The 20,439-nt window shown below is 45.8% G+C and overlaps 1 protein-coding gene across 2 annotated transcripts in view; it reads left to right on the top strand.

The window, feature by feature from the left end:
- Nucleotides 1-20,439, top strand: part of Mark1 (microtubule affinity regulating kinase 1) — a 90,624-nt gene that overhangs the window by 67,684 nt on the left and 2,501 nt on the right. For both annotated transcript variants that reach the window (XM_005082431.4, XM_040737581.1), the window contains 10 exons: nt 2,674-2,910; nt 2,996-3,115; nt 7,333-7,432; nt 8,516-8,628; nt 10,921-11,074; nt 11,290-11,483; nt 13,080-13,180; nt 14,170-14,334; nt 16,124-16,375; nt 18,909-18,953. In XM_005082431.4, coding sequence (XP_005082488.1) covers nt 2,674-2,910; nt 2,996-3,115; nt 7,333-7,432; nt 8,516-8,628; nt 10,921-11,074; nt 11,290-11,483; nt 13,080-13,180; nt 14,170-14,334; nt 16,124-16,375; nt 18,909-18,953 — 1,481 coding nt within the window. The remainder of the gene's footprint in view (nt 1-2,673; nt 2,911-2,995; nt 3,116-7,332; nt 7,433-8,515; nt 8,629-10,920; nt 11,075-11,289; nt 11,484-13,079; nt 13,181-14,169; nt 14,335-16,123; nt 16,376-18,908; nt 18,954-20,439) is intronic.

A 20,439-nucleotide genomic window follows, 5' to 3' on the forward strand; every position in this document is an offset into this window, starting at 1 on the left:
GGTTCAGGGAATGAAGCAGAGGGTGATATCGCAGGACACTCAGGGTCCTCCTCTGGCCTCCACCCACAAAGCCATACACACACTTAAAATTTGTCCTAATAAATTAGGGCCACCTCTCCAATTACCCAGCTTCTTAGGCAGAGGATAGGGTAGTTTTTGTAAAATTGTCACTGTAGCTTATGAAAGACACTATGTTCACCAAACACATGAAAACGTGGACATGACATCAAAGTTAGATGGCTTGATTGACTATTAACCTAAAAATGTTCAAGGTCCCATCTAGACAGAAGTAATGTCAAAGCACAAGGCACAAATATATTTGCCACATGTAAGAACCAGGGTTCTTTCTTTCTCACCAAAGTTCAAAATGAGAAGAGGTTTCAATGTGTTTGTGTCAGTTAGCTTTTGGGAACAGGGATCCTCAATTAAGAAAACATCTCCATCAGAATGGCTTGTATGCAAGCCTGTGGGGCAGTTTCTTAAGGAGTGGCTCTCAGGGGAGGTCCCAGCCCACTGTGGGCGGAGCCACTCCTGTCCAGGTGGTCCTGGGTCCTATAAGAAAGCAGACTGAGTGAGCCATGAGGAGCAGGCCAGTGAGCAGCTCCCTCCATGCCCTCTGCTTAGGCTCCTGTCTCCAGGCTCCTGAGTTCCAGTGCTGACTTCCCTCAGTGGACTGACTGTGTGTGACTGGGGACATGGAAGCTAAATAAACCGTTTCCTCTCAAAGTTGTTTTTGTCATGGTGTTTGTCACAGCAATAGAAAGTAAACGTTTGAGATGCAGATAAACTAGCATGTTTTGGAATAAAGTTTGGGGTAGAAATGGTTATTATGGTCAGCCAAGCCTTAAAAGCTTGGGCTTAAGTAGTGTTTCTGCCCTTTCCCTCCTCTCCCTCCTCCTCTCCGTCCTCCTCTTCTCTTTCTCCTCCTCCCGTTCTCTTCTTTCTCCCACATCCTACTCTGGTTTTCTTTTTAACAATTCCCAGTGCCTTTATCCTTCCATCAAATCTGGATTCTGTTTAAATACATTGCCTTACACAGTGGCCAGAAATCTGTGTGTCTTAGCTCCTTTCTTCTGACCTGTTTATAGCTCCAGATGTTTCTGTATCAGTTCTTTTCTCTGGCAGTTTTAGGAGAAAGCATTTCTACAAAGAAAAAGGGCAGGTGGTTACCTGTTTGATTCATAGCTTAACACTTCATTTTTATGTCTTAAAAAATCATGTTCAGCAACTGTGCATTCAGTGCAGTTCAGTGGAGAGAGAGTTCTCGAGTATCCCAGGACTGAGATCTCAGCACTGAGTGCCAGTGTCTGTGGAGGCAGTGTGCTTGCTTAGACCCCATCTAGACCGTGTGGGAAGGTGGGAAAGTCTGCGTTATACAGACGGGACGAGATCAGGGCCTTGTAGCAGAAAGGCGTTTTGTCCTCATCGTCGTCGTCATCGTTGTTGTTGCCTGCTCCGTAATTGGTGATTTAACGTCGCTCTCCCAGATTCGCTTGTTTTCATAGTGTCTGTCTGCTTTCATTTGTTGACTAGTTGGTTCTTTTTTGTTTTGTTTTCTTGGGGGGGGGTGAGGAGTTTTGGTTTGGGGTTTGGTTGTTTTGAGACAGGGTCCTACTGTGTAGCTAGTTAAGGTTCGCCTAGAACTTTCCATCTCCTGCCCCAGTTTCCCCATGCTGAGATTATAGGCATGTGCACCGCCTTGGCCAATGTACCCACAGGTGTGACTCTAGACTTTCAAGTTGACAGTTAATGCTAGCCACCATTGTTGCAGTTATGCTTTTCATAACCTATGAGGTAAGCTAGAACACCACAAAGGAGAAAATAAGAGGAGAGACTTAGAGAAAGGAGAGAAACATGATGGGCACAAGTCCTCTGGTTTTCATCTTGGTCACATGCTACTTCTTTCTGGACTCTGACCAAAAAGCCTACAAACCAGCCTGTAACTTTGTTAGTCTATGTATTCATTAATTGGAAATGGAATTTGAAATGAAGCATGCGCTAAAAAGCAAGCCTTCATTATATTGCTTGCGTTTATAGAAGGCGTTTCCATTTTTATCTTTGGGTGATTGTTTTAACATTTTAGGGAAAGCCTCACAAACCTGAGGCAGAGTCCTTGCTTCCTACAGAACGTTTTAGACAGGATCTACTTTTAGAACAGCAGGCACTGCTGAAAATAAAGCCTATGGAAGCCAAAGTGTCCCGTTTGTTTCCTTTCACTAAGCAGTACTTAGCTGAGGAAGTATTTTGTGAGAGAGGACAGAGTAAAGAACCCCATCAGGCAGTCAGCTACACATACCCTGGAGCCTGGCATCAGCTGCCTGTTAAAATGGCGTTCCTGTGGCTCATCATGGCTGAAGTTAGTGTGTGTACCTTAGAACAGGTCCTGCTAAGGTACAGCTCCAAAATGCCTCTTACCATGAAGTTAAAAACATTTAAAATAAACCATGGGGGAGAGGTGTTTAAAATAACCTTCCTCTGAGCGAGCTTTCCTTTTCAAGTGTTAAAATCGGTCTTCCACAGATGTTATTTGGACAGCTCTGTGCTACAGAATTTGATGTTACGTTCTTAAATGAGAGCACACACTTAGCAAGCTTAGAACCTGAAAGGAGTACAGCAGACGTTTAAATTTCCTGTGCGCTTTTTACATTGTCCTTTTCATTATTTTCCTCTTAGGCTGAAAACCTTCTCCTTGATGCTGATATGAATATTAAAATTGCTGACTTTGGTTTTAGCAATGAATTCACAGTGGGGAACAAATTGGACACATTCTGTGGGAGCCCGCCTTACGCTGCCCCCGAGCTTTTCCAAGGCAAGAAGTACGATGGGCCGGAAGTGGATGTGTGGAGTCTGGGCGTCATTCTCTACACGCTGGTCAGTGGCTCCCTGCCTTTTGATGGCCAGAATCTAAAGGTACCTGCTGTTTGGTGCTGAAGCCTCATCCCCAGGAGCTGTGATGCCAGCCGCTACTTACAAATACTTTCCTTCTTTGTCGAAGGAACTGCGGGAGCGAGTCCTCCGGGGGAAGTACCGCATTCCCTTCTACATGTCCACGGACTGTGAGAATCTGCTCAAGAAGCTCTTAGTGCTGAATCCCATAAAGAGGGGCAGCTTGGAGGTGAGTGCCCTGTGTTCCAGGTGCACGCTCAGTACACAGCGTAGATGTCGCAGATGTGGTTCCCTCCCCATGACGGTTCCCAGTGTTTGCCTAGCATCTGATTTGCCTTCTCAGCATCAGAAGTGATGGCTCTTTGTTCAAAAACCATAGTAGGTCTCTCCAAAGGCTTATTTCTTCTTGATTCTTTGGTGAGTTATTAAAACTGACACGATGGAGACAAAGGTGACTATTATGCCCCAAGACATCCTGGCTGTGGACTCAGTCCAGGCTGGCCTCGAACTCAGAGATCCACCGGCTTCTGCCTCCTGGGTGCTGGGATTAAAGGCATGCACCATCACCAAAATTGTCTTTTGAAGGGGATAAACCTCACCTGTGTCAGAAACTACCTGGTCCAAAACAAAAACCTTCATGTTAGATAAACTTACCAGATATTTGAAAGTTGAAAATGGTTGTGAAAATTCTAATCTAGTTAATTCTTCACTCATCTGAAATCATATGAAGCCAAAATCTTTAATAGAAACTTTGCATCAGTATGGAAAATTTACAGACATAAGCAGGGAATATTGGGACAGGTGCTTTTCATGTAGCACACTGCTGTTGGCCACATACTTTCTGTACATACTATTTTGCATGTCCTAATCCTAACTGTGTTACAGAACCAGTGGAGGTTCTCGTGACCAAGGTGACCAGACTCTTTTCCTTCTTATACCATAATTGGGATAAGTAATGATCTTTAGAATTTTTCCCATCTGGATCTTCTTTGTTTTTTTTTTTTTGTTTTTTTTGTTTTGGTTTTTCGAGGCAGGGTTTCTCTGTGGCTTTGGAGGTTGTCCTGGAACTAGCTCTTGTAGACCAGGCTGGTCTCGAACTCACAGAGATCCGCCTGCCTCTGCCTCCCAAGTGCTGGGATTAAAGGTGTGCGCCACCAACGCCCGGCCCTTCTTTGATTTTTAAAGATTGATTGATTGATTGATTGATTGATTGTGTGTGTGTGTGTGTGTGTGTGTCTGAGTGTTTGCCTGTATGTATGTGAATTGCATACATGCAGTGTCCTGAGAGTCCAGAAGAGGGGGTAAATCCCTTGTAACTACAGTTACAGGTGGTTGTGAGCTGTCATGTGAGTCTAAGAACCCAACCTGGGAAATTGTTTTTAATCTTCCAGCAATCCCTTTGGCCCCTTCACATCTGCCTTTAGGAGTATTTTGGCCTGTACTGAGACAATTTCAGAGACTTAGTGCCCACTCCTCACTTGGACTTTTAGCATCCTCCTGCCTGCTTTGGAAGACAAGGACTCGGGATCTCCTGTGCAGTGTTGTTTCACTGGGAGCTCGAGGTGCAGCCCTGGGAAGCCAGCCCTACTCACAGTGCTCAGCTCAGCGTGGGCTTCCTCATTCTGTTTCCACGCATGCTTTTCCTAAAAGACACAGTATATTTTGGTGGAAGTTGAAGACTTGGGAAACTAAGTGCTTTGTAGGAGTGGGTTAGTTGGTATTTTTACTGTGTTACTTGTTTAAGTGTGGTTAGCTCTTAGCTCAAGGTTTTTTGTGTGTTTTTTTTCCTTTGGGGGTGAAAAGGCATTGTTAATACTGACGTCTGTGGTGAAAGCCCATTTCTGTCTTCTGTTCTTCTCAGCTTACTTACACTCATTCACAGAAAGTGTGTGATTGTTCAAACTGGAAACCCTTCCACTCATTCATAGAAAGTGTGTGGCTGTTCAGAGTGGAAAACCACTGACTTGCCAGTTCCGAGGTCTGGAACTTTAGAGAACACAGCCTCTCCTGTCCCAGCTCTCGGGTCCACTTCTTTTAAATGTATTTAAATCATGCATATGTTTGTGGGTGTGGACATGAGTGCCAGTGCTGGAGGAGGCTGGAGGTGTCAGTGGGACCCACTTCTATCCAGGAACTCCTTTCAACTGTGTGTCAGTAACAGATTCCCAGTGCTGAGGCAGCGGTTCACATGAAAGCAGAGTAAAAGAACCCAGAAAATCACTGGGGAGACAGTGCTTACAAACCTCTGTGGGCTGCTAATAAAAATAAATGTGCTTCCCCCAAAACGACTATTTGCTGATTTAAATTTTGGTCAGAGTAGTTATCCAGATGTTTACTCTTTCATCCTTAACATTAAGAGCCCAGAAGTTATGTAGACCTCGTGGCATAGGCTTATAAGCCCAGCTACCAAGGAAGAGTTGAGAATCGAGGCCAATCTCAGTGACTGAGCCTCTATGTTAGCCAACTAGTTCTGGGTATGGGGCCTGTCCTGGAGGGTGTTCAATAGCCCAGTGACACTCCACTGGAGAGAACTAATTTCCCCCTCCCAGCAGCTGCCAGTTGCAAATAGCTCATTGGTTAGGTGTGGAACTTTATGTCTTTTCTCTTCTCCATGCTAGATTGTGTCTGGTTTGAACGTGTGCAGGTCTTGTGTAGGATGTCACAGTCTTTGTGAATTCATGTGTATCAACCCTGTTGTATCCCTGGAGTCATCTCCTACCTCTGGCTCTTATAATCTTTCCACCTCCTCTTCTGCATAAATCCCTGAGCCTTGAGCGGAGGGGTTTGATAAAGACATCTCTTTTAGGACTGAGTGCTCCAAAGTCTCTCTGCACATTGTCCAGTTGTGTTAATTACTGTGTTAATTACTTTCTACTGCAAGAAGAAGCGTCTCTGGTGAGGGCTGAGTGATATACTGGTATAGCAATGTATCATTAGGAGTCATTTTGTTGCTATATTTCTTTAGCAGAATAATAGTGGTAGGTTTTCCCCGAGGCCCATGGCTTACCTAGTCTCAGGTTCTCGGCCACTGAGAAGTGTCTGGTCTGGGCGCCACCTCAAGGGACAGGCCTTGAGTCCTGTGACACGTGTGCTGCTGCTGCTGCACTAATGTGCCTTACACTTTTAGAGGATTCCTTACAGCAAACCTTCAGAGACCCCCTTGAAGTAGCAGTGACCTCTAGAATTGTCTTCTGTGGTCTTCATTGTTGTTGTTGTTGTTATTATGCAGCATAAATATTCAAAGGGTGGGGGGACATCAGTCCTTCATGGCCACCAGCAAGTTGCTTAGCTCCTCCCACTCTTGTCACTTTGTGGCCCTTGTTGAGGCTCACGGCTGTGGAGTAGCACAGGTCCATGCTGTAGACAGCAGGGGTTGGGGACATGACACTGGCTGAGTCCTGCCGTGTGCCCTTCTGCCCTCATGGGAGCCCCGACGGTGGTAAATACGACCATTTTTATTTCTTACAAGATTGTCAGTTATTTTTATGTGTGTGAATGTTTTGCCTGCATGGATGCCTGTGCAGGTTGTGAGCCACCTAGAGGTGCTGGGAATCAAACCAGTTCCTCTGGAAGAGCAGCTAGGGTTGTTAGCCACTGAGCCATCTTTCTAGCCCTTTGTACCAGTTATAGTTAAAAAGCTTTAACATTGTGTGTGTGTGTGTGTGTGTGTGTGTGTGTGTGTGTGTGTGTGTGCAGGCTATTTTCAAAATACTCCTTTGTGTATAAGGATAGCTTTTTAGCCTGTAGTAGAAGTTTGGGAGTGTAGTGTGGTGCTTACATTTTACAGGTCTCTGTACATATTCTGAGCGCTCAACCTCACCCAGGTGTAGCTGTTTACTCCCACTCCGTGGTCAGTCCCCACGGGGTTGTCTTTAACAGCCAGGGGCTGATAGTCACAGCCCAGGGTATTTGATTCTGCTATTTGATGCCAGCACCTGTTTTACCTTGGTTGTTCCTGATTCTGGACTTAATTGTCTACCACCATCCCTTCCCGGAGTCTGAGTTAGCTGGACTTAATTGTCTGCCACCATCCCTTCCCAGAGTCTGAGTTAGCTGGACTGGCTAGCCTAGGCTCCCGTCCCCTGAGATACCCTTAAAACCAATGCACATATTTGATAAATATTAATCTTATATACAAAAATATGAATCAAAAATTAAAGTTGGGTTCTCATGTTAAAACTTTGATCTGAAAACATTCCTTTCAAGGAACTGTGGAGGGGGCGTTGCTTGTGTATGGCCTGTGGTGAGTTCTGGTTAATCTAGTTGTGCTGAGATTCTGGGTGTCCTGGAGAGCTGCGCCTTCTGTTGGTCCATTAATTAAAGTACGCAGAGTAACTTTATTTGAGAGTGTCATGTGAGTCTCGCTGAGTAAACCAGTAAGTTTCACATTTGAGGAGTGGGTTGGTGTAGTAGTTGACCAGACATGACTTAGAGTTTATTTCCTAGCAAATAATGAAAGACCGATGGATGAATGTTGGTCACGAAGAAGAAGAACTAAAGCCATACTCCGAGCCCGAGCTGGACCTCAGTGATGTAAAAAGAATAGGTAAGTGTTTGCATACGGTGAGAGGCGCTGCCGTAGACTACCAGCGGGTAGTGTTTTTATGGAACGGTGTATTTAAAATACTTCATTACCATCTTAACAGCAGACACTAAAGTATTCAAGTTCCTTAGTTTGTCTTCATGTGTATCTATGGTCCTGTTCAATTATTAGCAACTGTAACAAAAAAACAAAATAAATTAGACGAACATGTTTTTTTATTTATTTCTGCTCCCCCTCACTGGAAGAATGCCCACTATAACTATTAGCACCAAGCAACTGAAAAGCCCAGCAAAGCCCAGGATACTGGAGTCTAAGCTGCGGGCACGCAGCCTCTCCCTTTCTGCTCTCCACTCCTCAGCAGGGTCTGCCCTCCCTGACCCCAGTCCTCAATAAGCACTTGATGGGGACATTGTGGAAGTCAAGCCTTAATAGAAGAACTGTGTAAGCACACGAGAAAGGGAGCAGAGGTCCTGAATTGAGATAGTTGTCTCTTCATGAGTACCTCAGGATGTGCTGAGAGAGAGGGAGAGAAGGAGGGAGGGGGAGGGATAGCAGAGAGAAAAGAGTGGGCGTGTATAAGGTTCAGACCTTACCTGGGCAAAGGAAGTCAGCTCAAAAATGTCCCAGGAAATGAGAATTGGGTGAGTAGATTAAATAACATAATAAATTAATTTTATTATTTATTATATATAACTTTATTATATTAAATAATATAATAAAAACAAATAACTCTATACACACAAAACTTTAGAAATGGGACTGGAGAGATGGCTCACTATTCAGAGCACTTGTAGAAGACCTGGGTTCAATTCCCTCCAGATTGTGTCTCACAACCATCTGTAACTCCAGTCCCAGGGGAACTGATGCCCTGTTCTGATGTCCACAAACACCAGGCAGGCATGTAGTCACATATATGCATGTAGACAAAACAAATAAATCTTTAAAATTGTAAATGTACAGTTAAAACTCACCTTGAATATTTTAAGAACTAGTTTTTCCTAACATAATTGACAAACCTATGTTTTTGCTAATTATTTACTAAATGGATACATTTTTAAAATTTTTTCTGTTTTATTTCTTTTCTAGACATTATGGTCACCATGGGTTTTGCACGAGATGAAATCAATGATGCCTTAGTAAGTCAGAAATACGATGAAGTCATGGCTACTTATATTCTTCTAGGTAGAAAACCACCTGAAGTAAGTTTTTTTGTCTTTTTAAATTAATATTAATTAATTCTTGCATTAAATGGATAAAGATAGGTTAGTAAATGTATTTGCTTCTTTGTGGAACCAAAACTAACAGGAAGATCCTAACAGTCTTATTAGAGATCACAATTCAGGATGCTAAGTTGTATACCCATCTCATTAGGAAGGAGCAGGCCCATTGCCCTGCTTGGCCCCAGAAGCTCTACCCACAGCCTTAACTTTGAGCATGGTGTCCCCAGTATTAGTTGTATGATGCACACTGTGTAGCCGAAGGCAGTGTGATTATCGTGTGTGTACAGAAATGGCAGGGACTAAAGCAAAGAGAAGCGTGTGAGTCTGTAACGCTCACTTACACAAGACCCCAGAAGAAGGTGCTCTGCGGTGTTGGCCTTGTGTTGGTGGCTCTTCTGGTGGCCCACGAGGTCCATGGTAAGGAGACAGATGCAGGGAATGGCTGTGTGCAAGTGGCAAGCTACGTAAGTAAAGGGTCCTTAGGGAAAGGAGCTATAGAGGGGTAAATTGAAACCGGAACCGAGGCCGGAGCATTGAAAGCTGAAAACTCGACATCTGTGGGAGGCACTCCGTAAAAAAAGGCTAGAATTATTCATAATTAAATACTGTGAACAAAACCATACATTCCGACTGAAGTTTATTGAAGCTGCCCCTGTCAGAACCTGTGCTGACATCATGAAGGTAGAGCCAGGAAGTTTTCCTGCCCAGGAGGGCTGGTGTAGCACGCAGTAGCCAGCAGCAGCATTCACCATGGGACATGCTACAGACACTCTGGCAGCGAATGAGAGCCAGCCCCGTGAGCCAGGGTAGAGCCCACCACTGTGGCCCATGTGGCCCGTAGCACACAAAGCTGATGGCACTGGGCGACCGCTGGAAGGCGGGGTGAGCGCTAGTTTCTCACAGTGCCTGCTGTGTATTGCGGCTTGTCAGGAGAAGCTAGCTCAGTGCCGGGCAGTGAGTGGGAGGAGAATCTTCTTGGGTGGCACTTGTAGTAGAGATGTGATACAAAGATCTGGATTCGGAACAAAGACCTGACACGGTTCGGGAGTTGTTGTCGCAGGAATATGTAGCATGCACCTGCTAGGAACTGTTGTTAACTGTCACAAGGGTTAGCTCATCTGACCTCCTGGTGAACCAGCTGAGCAGGGACAAGAACCTGCTGAGAAAGACGGGGTCTCCAAGGGGCACTGGCAGGGGCCGTGCACAGCATCCAGACAGCTAGGTGGGAATGGCCCAAATGGCTATTTCTAGCCTCTTCTGATGGGTCCTACTTGGATTTCAGATGACCTCTGGGCACTTTAATTTTCTTATTAAATTCCTTACTAAATACAAAGTCCAGGCATATATTAAAATCAAAGATTTTGGAAATAAACTACTGAAGCTACTGAGAATGGAAAGAGGAAGATTCACTGCCCCTGCAGCAGAGCCACCAACTGTGTACTTCATTTTCTGTGCCTCGGTGTTTAATCTGTAAAATACGGGCAGATGCTCCGCTCTTCAGGCCATTGGGAAGGTGTAGCACACGAGCCCCTGACACACCTTGGAGTAGTTGCTGATGAGTCACTCCTCAGCCCTGCTGCTGTGGTCAGCGGCGTCCTCACTGCTTACAACACCCTGACTTCCCAGTGCAGCACCAGGCGTGGGCTCCAGCCTTACCGGCAACACACAGCTTTCAGATTACAGAGGACACTGTGTGTTAGCCCTCAGCCTATCATGGTCAGTGCTGGGGAAGCTCTCCTCAGCAGAGCCAAACAAACGCATTTTGTTTTGTGAATGTAGAGCAGCAGACAAAACAGTTTAATTTTAGATCATAGTGTAGAACATTGTTATTTTAATAGTGTGTGTGTGTATGTATGTATGTGTGTGTGTGTGTGTGTGTGTGTGTGTGTGTGTAAGATTTTAGATTGTATCCTGTTTGAATCCCAGCGATGTCCTTGACCTTGGTGTTTCTGTCTGGAAAGTGCAGGTTAGTGCATCACAGGTTTGTAGCAATGATTAAACAAAGTAACATGCAAAATATCTAAAGACTGTGTCGGTTGTGTAGTACCATGCCGTGGCTTGTGACTGTTACTTGATGTCTTGACTGAACTGAGGGACTGTGCACAGGAACAGATTACAAATACTAGTGGGAGTGTTCTACTACCAGCTCCCTCCATCCTTGCCAGTTTGAAGTCTGTTTTCTTTAGTTTTGACTGCTTCTTACGTAGTTCAAATCAGTCTGTTCACACGAGCACTTTGCTGTTTTAAAATCTGGGTGGTCTCTTGTCTCAGTTTGAAGGTGGTGAGTCACTGTCCAGCGGAAACTTGTGTCAGCGGTCCCGGCCGAGCAGTGACCTGAACAACAGCACTCTGCAGTCCCCTGCTCACCTCAAAGTCCAGCGGAGCATCTCAGCCAACCAGAAGCAGCGTCGCTTCAGTGACCATGGTGGGGAGCAAGTCTAAGACAGAGGCAGGCTAGCTCTGCCCAGAGACCATCCGTAGGGTCTCTTTTGAGGAGACCTGACTGATTCGTGTAATCCGTTTCATCCTAATCGAGAGCGTAGAGCACACAAATGCAGATGTTTTAACGTGGAAGGCCTTTGTTTGCGGGACGTCTCTCAGTTGTTTCCCGGGTAACGTTGCTGTTTCTGCACCTTGCAGCTGGCCCCTCCATCCCCCCTGCTGTATCGTACACCAAACGACCTCAGGCCAACAGTGTGGAAAGTGAGCAGAAGGAGGAGCGGGACAAAGACACAGCCCGAAGACTGGGCAGCGCCATGGTGGGCTCAAAGAGCGAAGTGACAGCCAGCCCCCTGCTGGGGCCCGACAGGAAAAGGTCTCCAGCCGGCCCAAGTGTGAGTCAGAGCGCCCCTGTCACAACCTGATCTTATGTGTCAGGGAGATTTTGTAAAATCTTTGTCTTCATGTCCTCCTAAATGTTTCAGAATGGGTCATAATTTAAAGGCCATCAAAAAGGACCCAAGGTTCTCATGAAGAAAATAGTGCAGAGAATTCTTTGTTGTTGTCGTTATCGTTGTTTTAAGACATCCCATTGTGTAGCCCAGGCTAATCTGGAGCTCTCATAGCAAGACTAGTCCTCCCATCTCAGCCTCTCTAGTGTTGGGTTTATCATTGGCAAGAGGCCATGAAACCGGCTAAAATTCTTAAATCTGTAACCTCACTCAGAATGGGACATTAGACCCTGCTGTGTGTCCTGCTTCTGTGGTATTTACTAATGTTAAATTAGTGCATTTAATCTTACATCTTTGAGGGCAGACTTATTAGTAATTTGTCAACTTACCTCCCACGAAGTCTTTTAAAATGCCACACCCTAGAAACTTATCGGGAGCTAGAAGAAAGGCCATAGTATTGTCCTGTGAGGCAACAGGAAACGAGAGACAGAAAAAACAGAGATGGAAGGGTGGGAACAGGGTGGGTAACATCTAGGTAGTAGTGCCTTGAGTCCATGAGGGCGTAGATGTTTGAAGTAATGATAACAGAGAAAAGAGAAGACCTGGAATGACAGGCAGAAGTCAGAAGAAGTGTGCCCCTGGAGTATGCCCCTGGGCTGGCTAAGCAGACTGTGTGGGCACACAGGAAACAAGGCGATGCGTGCTTAGAGACTTCCGGGGAGAGCTGGTGACCAAAGAGGACAAAGGTAGACCGCTGTCAGAGTCAGCAGTCGTGCGGATGCCAGAGGTGCAGTGGTGTCTGTAAACTTTCGGAGGGGTAAGAGAAGCACTGTGGGCCTAGACTTTTATGTCTAGCTAAACTGTCACTTAGATATCAAATAAAGATAATATTCCTAGGCATAAAATGTGCCAGTTATTTGACTGTACAGTGACTGTTACTGTACTACTTAAGAAAGTATTCTTACAGGAAGAGAAAAACACAGTATGTTGCTGTAAAATATTATGAGAGTTAAAAGTAATTGAATAACTTAGTAAAGGGCCATGAGATAGCTCAGTGGGTAAGAGAACTTGTCACCATGTCTGACAAACTTGAGCTTCATCCGGCACCCCAGAGTGGGAGGAGAAAAAATTTCCCTCTTATTTCCACATGTCAGTGCACAGACACACATGCACACACACTGGAAATTCTGAGCAGTATCCAGGGAAAAGGATAGGGCAGAGATTAGAACATAAACACAGGGGGTGAGGACAGGACACAGATTAGAACATAAACACAGGAGGTGAGGACAGGATACAGATTAGAATAAATACAGGGGGTGAGGACAGGGCAGAGATTAGAACATAAATACAGGGGGTGAGGACAGGGCGGAGATTAGAACATAAATATAAGAAAAGAAAAAATGGGTCTTGCTTATGTGAGAGTGTAATAAATTAAAATTATGCTATGAGGTTTTTATAGTAGCAGTTTTTAATGCATTTCTTTGATTTCACACGAATATAGTTAACTTTTAAATTGTCTTTTTCTTCTTCTTCGTAAAGAACAACGTATATTCTGGAGGAAGCATGGCGAGGAGGAATACGTATGTGTGTGAAAGGACCACAGACCGGTACACGGCATTGCAGAATGGAAGAGACAGCAGGTGAAGGTCACTGAGCCCAACCACGGTCTCTGTCATTACTTCAGATTAGCTTTGCTGAAATGTCTGGAGGTGTGTGGGTCATAGGAAAGGCGTTCAGAGCCATAGCCTGCGACAGCTGTTCTCACTGGAGTGTTTCCCTCGCCACCAGGATGGAAGGGTGGCATGCACAGTCTGACGAGGCTGACTCTTTCTCTCCACATGTACCCTGCCTGTCCCGTCATCCCTCTGCCCCAACCCTTCAACCAACTCCTGCCATACCCAAATAATAAAGGCTTCCTTTCCACCCGCTAACTAAGTGTGGCCACCTCAACTCAATGCCACAAGCTCCTGCTGAGTTTCATTGTAGCTAGAAACTACTCGCTGCCTCAGAAGGATGAGACGCCTGTGGAATGGCGTCCGCTTCCCGGCTCCGGCCATTCAGCAGAGGGACAGTCCCTTCTCTCTGCACTTTCTTCTCCCTTGTAGGCAGGGAAGGTGTGGGGCTGTGGCTTCCTCGGGTGTTACATTCGTTAGGCTTGGTGGTTGGAAGTTGATTCCCGATTATTTACTGTGTGTCCTATACCGAGTGCTAATCTGTGGCTCCTTACACTCATAGTAGCTAGCCTGTTCTTCATAGCATGAACCGATATGAGCGGATGGAGAGGCTGTCTACAGAAATGGCGGTTTTCATAGTTACGAGTTCTCAGTGCTTACATGACCAAGGAAGATTCACAGCAACACATCACACAAAGCCAATCTTAGAATAAGTGAAGAATGTCTCCAGCCGTCCTCATCTAGTCTGTAGCTGTCACACATCCATAAATGTGCCCTGCCTTCTCAGGCATGTACACACAGAACAACATCTGAGGGCTTAAACCAAGAGTTGGTTTGTTGATTGGTAGATGTGTTCTCTTGTTTCAAGTGTTTCAGTCATGAAAGTGTCAACTGATGGAGATTCAGGAAATGTCTTTCCTGGGTTTTAGTAACTGTAAGTTTCCTTTTATGTCAAGCCTCACAGAGATGTCTGCCAGCAGCGTGTCCTCTGCAGGTTCCACAGCAGCCTCTGCTGGCCCCTCAGCACGGCCCCGCCACCAGAAGTCCATGTCGACCTCTGGCCACCCCGTTAAAGTTACACTGCCAACCATCAAAGACGGCTCTGAAGCTTACCGGCCTGCGTGAGTCCTGCTTACATTGCGGCCTTTGTAGTCACTGTCACCTCTAGAGCACTTGGAAAAGGCGCGGTGACAGGAAAATGTTGACTGTGATAACACACTAAAAGTACTTGAAATCATTTTTAAGAAGAATGTTCTTAAAGGATTGTGCTCTTAATCCACCCACAAAGCACTGCTGCCTGGCTGTTCACTTAAGTAACTGAGCTGCTGCTGAGAAGGACCCACGGGTGGTAGGGTTCCCGCCAGGCCCGATGACCTGGCTTCTGTCCTGGGGTCCACAGGGTGGAAGAAGACCAGTGCTCGGGAGTGTCTTCTGACCCCCACACATGCGCCATGGCAGGAGCACACATGTACACATGCACACAGATAAATTAAGCTAAAAAATAAAAAAAAGAACAGACTATGGTGGCACACACCTTTAATCCCAGCTTTTAGGAGTCAGAGACTGGTGGATCTTTGTGAGTTCAAGGCCAGCCTGGTCTATGCAGCTAGTTCTAGGACAGCCAGAACTACACAGAGAAATCCCAACAACAACAACAAAAAAAAAGACATAAAAACAAACCCGGTAGGGCTGTGGCCTAGAGTCCTATCGGTTACATTGTGAGCAGGGCAGCTGCTTGGGTATAAAATTCAATTCACATTTTTGAGTTTCGCCTCTTGTAAGATTTCTGAAACTCAGAGCATCTGATAATGTTATCATTTCAGTAATTGGGTTTTGTCAGTCATGTTGATAGCACCATGTAGCATTGAATCCCCTGGGATCTAAAGTAGAAACATAGGTAATGCTATGAAAAAGGCTTTTTGACAAACAAAATTTATTTCATGTGTTGCTCAGCAGTGTACATTAAAAAGTATTCAAATTGAGTACCCTTATCTGAAATTCCTAGGTCCAGGAGCCTTTTGGATTTTAGACATTTTCCAATTCTGCAATATTTGTATGTACATAATGAGATAGTCAGATAGGGCATGAATTTAGACATGGAATTCACTTAAGATTTTTAGCATACCTTACATGCCCAGCCGAAAGATATTTCATAGTTGTTGTAATTTAAAAAGCAACATGAGGAAGATGTTATGACAGAACTCACTTGGAGGGGTTTTCTTATTAGGGGAAAGGGAACGGGAAAGGAGACTGGCCTCTGGGGACAGGAGCAGCAGAAAAGAAGAGAGAGGCAGAGAGAGGGGGGAGGGAGGGGAGAGACAGCACGGGGGAGGAGGAGGTAGGAAGGGGAGAAGGGGAGGGGAGGTGGACAGAGCCCTTGAAAAGGGAAGTAGTCAGTGTGCACAGGTGGTGCTTTTAGTGGCTGCAGCTGAGGGCGTGTTCTGTCAGAGCCCCAAGGACAGGCCAGTGCAGATGCCTGAACACTAACAGTAGTGTTTTCAGTGCACTTAACATGAGGTCACACATGGAATTTTTGTGTGTAGTGTCATATCAGTGCTCAAAAGATTTTTGGACTTTGTAACATTTAGAATTTAGAATACTGCAGTTACATAGTAAAAGCACATGGGCAGCCCCCAGGTTGGGCATCTCACACTCTGACAGGATTTGTCTTCACGTCAGTGGCATCTTAGTATTTAATCACCAAATTTTACAAACAGTGTATATTTTACAGTTCCCTCCCTTCCTTGTATAGTGATGTAGTAAACTAGTTGCCCCTTGCTCCTCATTTCTAATGTGAGTAAACGTCATTGGACTGACAGAAGTCGCCACGCTTCCCCTCCCCGGTTTTTAGCCTGATGAAAGCTGCTCCCGTCATCATTCTGAATAGTGGATCTTCATTTCTCCCAACAGTGGGGCCCAGAGAGCGCCTGCTGCTTCCCCGTCTGCTCACAGTATTAGCGCCAGCACCCCAGACAGGACCCGCTTTCCCCGAGGGAGCTCCAGCCGCAGCACTTTCCACGGGGAACAACTCCGAGAGCGGCGCAGTGCGGCTTATAATGGGCCACCCGCCTCCCCGTCCCACGAGCCCGGAGCATTCGCACACGCCCGAAGGGGCACGTCAACCGGGATAATAAGCAAAATCACCTCCAAGTTCGTGCGCAGGTCAGTGCCCTCAGCCTGTGGTGGTTCTCTCTGCACCTCACTAAAGCTGCCCTCTACAGGAGCTGGGGTAAGCCACCAGGAAGACATGGTCTTTTTCCTTAAGGGAGAGAAATGGAGAAAATGAGAATCTAGGGGCTGGAGGCAGCTCACTTGAGAGAGTGTTGTGACCTTTCACAAAGCCCAGGGTCAGAGCCCAACACTCAGGAAGCAGATCCGAGAACAGAAGCTCAGGATCGCCTCAGTTATAGAACCAGTCAGAGTCCAGCACTCAGGAAGCAGATCCGAGAACAGAAGCTCAGGATCGCCTCAGTTATAGAACCAGTCAGAGCCCAGCACTCAGGAAGCAGATCCGAGAACAGAAGCTCAGGATCGCCTCAGTTATAGAACCAGTCAGAGCCCAGCACTCAGGAAGCAGATCCGAGAACAGAAGCTCAGGATCGCCTCAGTTATAGAACCAGTCAGAGCCCAGCACTCAGGAAGCAGATCCGAGAACAGAAGCTCAGGATCGCCTCAGTTATAGAACCAGTCAGAGCCCAGCACTCAGGAAGCAGATCCGAGAACAGAAGCTCAGGATCGCCTCAGTTATAGAACCAGTCAGAGCCCAGCACTCAGGAAGCAGATCCGAGAACAGAAGCTCAGGATCGCCTCAGTTATAGAACCAGTCAGAGCCCAGCACTCAGGAAGCAGATCCGAGAACAGAAGCTCAGGATCGCCTCAGTTATAGAACCAGTCAGAGCCCAGCACTCAGGAAGCAGATCCGAGAACAGAAGCTCAGGATCGCCTCAGTTATAGAACCAGTCAGAGCCCAGCACTCAGGAAGCAGATCCGAGAACAGAAGCTCAGGATCGCCTCAGTTATAGAACCAGTCAGAGCCCAGCACTCAGGAAGCAGATCCGAGAACAGAAGCTCAGGATCGCCTCAGTTATAGAACCAGTCAGAGCCCAGCACTCAGGAAGCAGATCCGAGAACAGAAGCTCAGGATCGCCTCAGTTATAGAACCAGTCAGAGTCCAGCTCTGTCACAAAAAGAACAGAAAGCTTTTGTAGAATAGAGCAAACAGCGTGACATAAAAACAAACAAACAAAAGAGTCGCCAGGCGTGGTGCACACACTTATAATCCCAGCACTTGGGAAGCAGAAGCAGGCAGATCTCTGTCAGTTCAAAGACAGCTAGATCTACATAGCGAGTTAGTGAGTTTCAGAACAGCAAGGGCTATGAGAGAGACCTTGTCTTCAAAAAAAGTTTCAAAATATTGCATAAGATTTAAAATGTCTCTAGGAAAAAGAATTAAATATAAGTTCGTATATATCCTTCAGAAATAATTAGCTAAATGTTAACATTATTTATTTATTGAGGTTCGGAGGGGAGCACATGTCTTAGCATGTGGAGAGGAGGGAATCAGTTCTCTCCTTCCACAATGTGGTTTCTGAGGTTGAGCTCAGAGCATCAGGCTCGGCAGTAAGTGCTGTTACCCACACAGGATGAGTATGTGTTTGTAATAAATCTATTATCTGGTGAAATAGCACAACTGTACTTCATACAGAGTAGCCATGTTTATACAGTGCACCTAGATTAAGTGGGTTGCCATGCAAATGCAAACTGATGTAAATTTGACCCATTAGCATCACTACATGTGATGTGAGCCCTGCTACATGCAAACCACTGTGCTAGGCAAGGCCTCTAAAGATGAGGAGGGTATCTGTGCCCTCCAGAGTCTCAGAGGCATGGGAGGCACGGGAGAACCAAGTCTGTAAACCGCTGGCTGTGGTCTGAAGTAGAATGGACCTAACAAGGGAACTGAAGATGAGTCAAAGGAAAGGCATGATTGTCTAAGGGGCCATCCATGTCATATGAGCTAAGCCTTACATCACAATGAAGACATTATGATACTTACAGTGTCTCTGATGTTCCTAGTATTTCTTGGAGAAGCTGTGCATGGTGGTTCCTGTCTTTAATCTCAACACTCAGAAAGAAGGTGAACTGCTATTACTAAATAGCAACCGCCACAAGCAAAGCATGGGTGTGTAGGTAGAAATCTCACGTACCCACGGCACTGACCAAACCCTTTGGGCGTGGTCATAGGTACGTGGGGGAAGGCAGGGATAAAGGTCAAGGAGGGAGGGGCCGAACTCTCTCTTGGGGTACCAGTCAAGGTGGGAGCCGAGCAGAGCGCTGACCTTAGGTCTCGGCTTCTCGCGTAAGTGACTTCTCTCTAATAAAGCATCATACGACTTCTCCCTTCCTGTATACTTGGTGTGGCTTGATATCCCTCATCACCAGTGGGTAGAGAAGAGCAGTAGCCTCCTCCCTCCCACCTGTGAGCCTCTTGTGTAGAAACACACAGCTGAGTTTCAGGCCTTAAATCTAGTAGATGCTCATGAAATGGCAGTGATGTATTTCAGAAAAATAGTGAAAAGGATTCACAACTAACCCTGGAGAGGAAGCTTGCTTCCGTGTCGTTTTAATCATGGGTCTCCTTGATCTTCTTTTGCTTTTAAAGTTGTTAAATCTCAGTCTTCTCTTTATTTTTGAGGGATCCAAGTGAAGTTGAAGCCAGCGGCAGAACCGACACAGCCAGGTGAGCCCTGGGGGCAGGGTGATAATTTGATAGCATCTGTACTTTGAATCTTTACGTTCAAAGTGTAGTAGGTTTTCCTGATGTCACCTAGGACTTAATGAAGTTCAAGTTCAGCAAACTTTGAATTGCAGACTTGGGAAAGACTGGGGTTTCCTGGGCTGTCAGATGAGTGAGAGGGAGCGGAGGGATTCATAGGTGGGGGTGCACTGTTCCCTCTGTGGGGGGGGGTCACTAAGATGAGCCCGCATGGGCAGAGCACTGAGGTCACTAGGCATGCGGAGAGGATCTGATGATACTGGTGTATTTAGGTGAGTATTCAATCTTTTTTGTTTTTTACGAGACAGGGTTTCTCTGTATTGTTTTGGAGGCTTTCGGTCCAGCCTGGCCTCGAACTCACAGAGATCCGCCTGCCTCTGCCTCCCGAGTGCTGGGATTGAAGGCGTGCACCAGCACCGCCCGGCGAGTATTCAATCTTGGACCACATTCAGAAACACTATGCTGACACGCTTTCTGGGTTTTCCCCAAGGAAAAAAAGAAGACAATAGAATAAATACTTTCTGCATCCATTTAATAGTCTGTGGACGTATTTCCTTAACTTACTTTCCATTTTCTTAAGATTGCAGTTCTTAGCACTTTGGGGGTTCAGGTATCTGGGAATAAAAGGAACTACCTTTTAATGTTCCTTTTATAGTTCACAATATTTTATATACATTTACATATATATATAAATGTGTCTGTATGTGTTTATAGAACAGACATAAATGTCTTTCAAAGATATAATTTCTTCCTTAAATCACAAACAAGTGAGAAATGTTTATAGGCAAAAATTACAGCATGTCTATATTTGGACAACCATTTAGTATTTGATACAATCTGCATCATGGAAGTCCATTAAATTCACCCTCCTATGCTTATGTGAGCTGGTTTTCTGCTTCTGTTGTCTGTGTGATACCTACACAGAAATTCATGTGGTGTTCGTCTTTTGTGCCAGCATAGTTGTGGATGTCTGGGGTGTGTGGGAAGTGAGGCAGGCAGATGGCCCAGAGCTTACAATACAGGAGAGGTCGAGTGATGAACAGGAACAGGGAAGAAAATAGAATAAGAAGCATGGCCATGCTAGGGCAGGAGTCCGGTGATTAGGGACTCTGATGGAGAAAATTACAAGATTGGAAAAAGAAGGGAAGTCACCCATGTCACCTTGTCAGTTCAGGAGCTTGGAGAGGAACAGCATGGAAGCCCCGGTGTCCCAGTAGGAAGGAGCAGAGAGGGCAGTGATTGATAGACAAGGGGTGGAGGCCACAGGCTGCCTCCTGGCCGTTTGCATGTGCCTTTAGACATGGGAAGGAGCAGAGCTCCTGAGATGTCCTGACTGTCAGCTTGAAACCTCTTTCCCTCTGCAGTCATTCCATTGCTCTACACCAAGAGGACAGAAAAGGGAAACTCACTTATGTTCTAATACTGGGTTTTATCAGGAAAGGGAAACTTA

The sequence above is a fragment of the Mesocricetus auratus genome, unplaced genomic scaffold (genome assembly GCF_017639785.1).
Source record: "Mesocricetus auratus isolate SY011 unplaced genomic scaffold, BCM_Maur_2.0 Super-Scaffold_100676, whole genome shotgun sequence".
Taxonomy (NCBI): domain Eukaryota; kingdom Metazoa; phylum Chordata; class Mammalia; order Rodentia; family Cricetidae; genus Mesocricetus; species Mesocricetus auratus.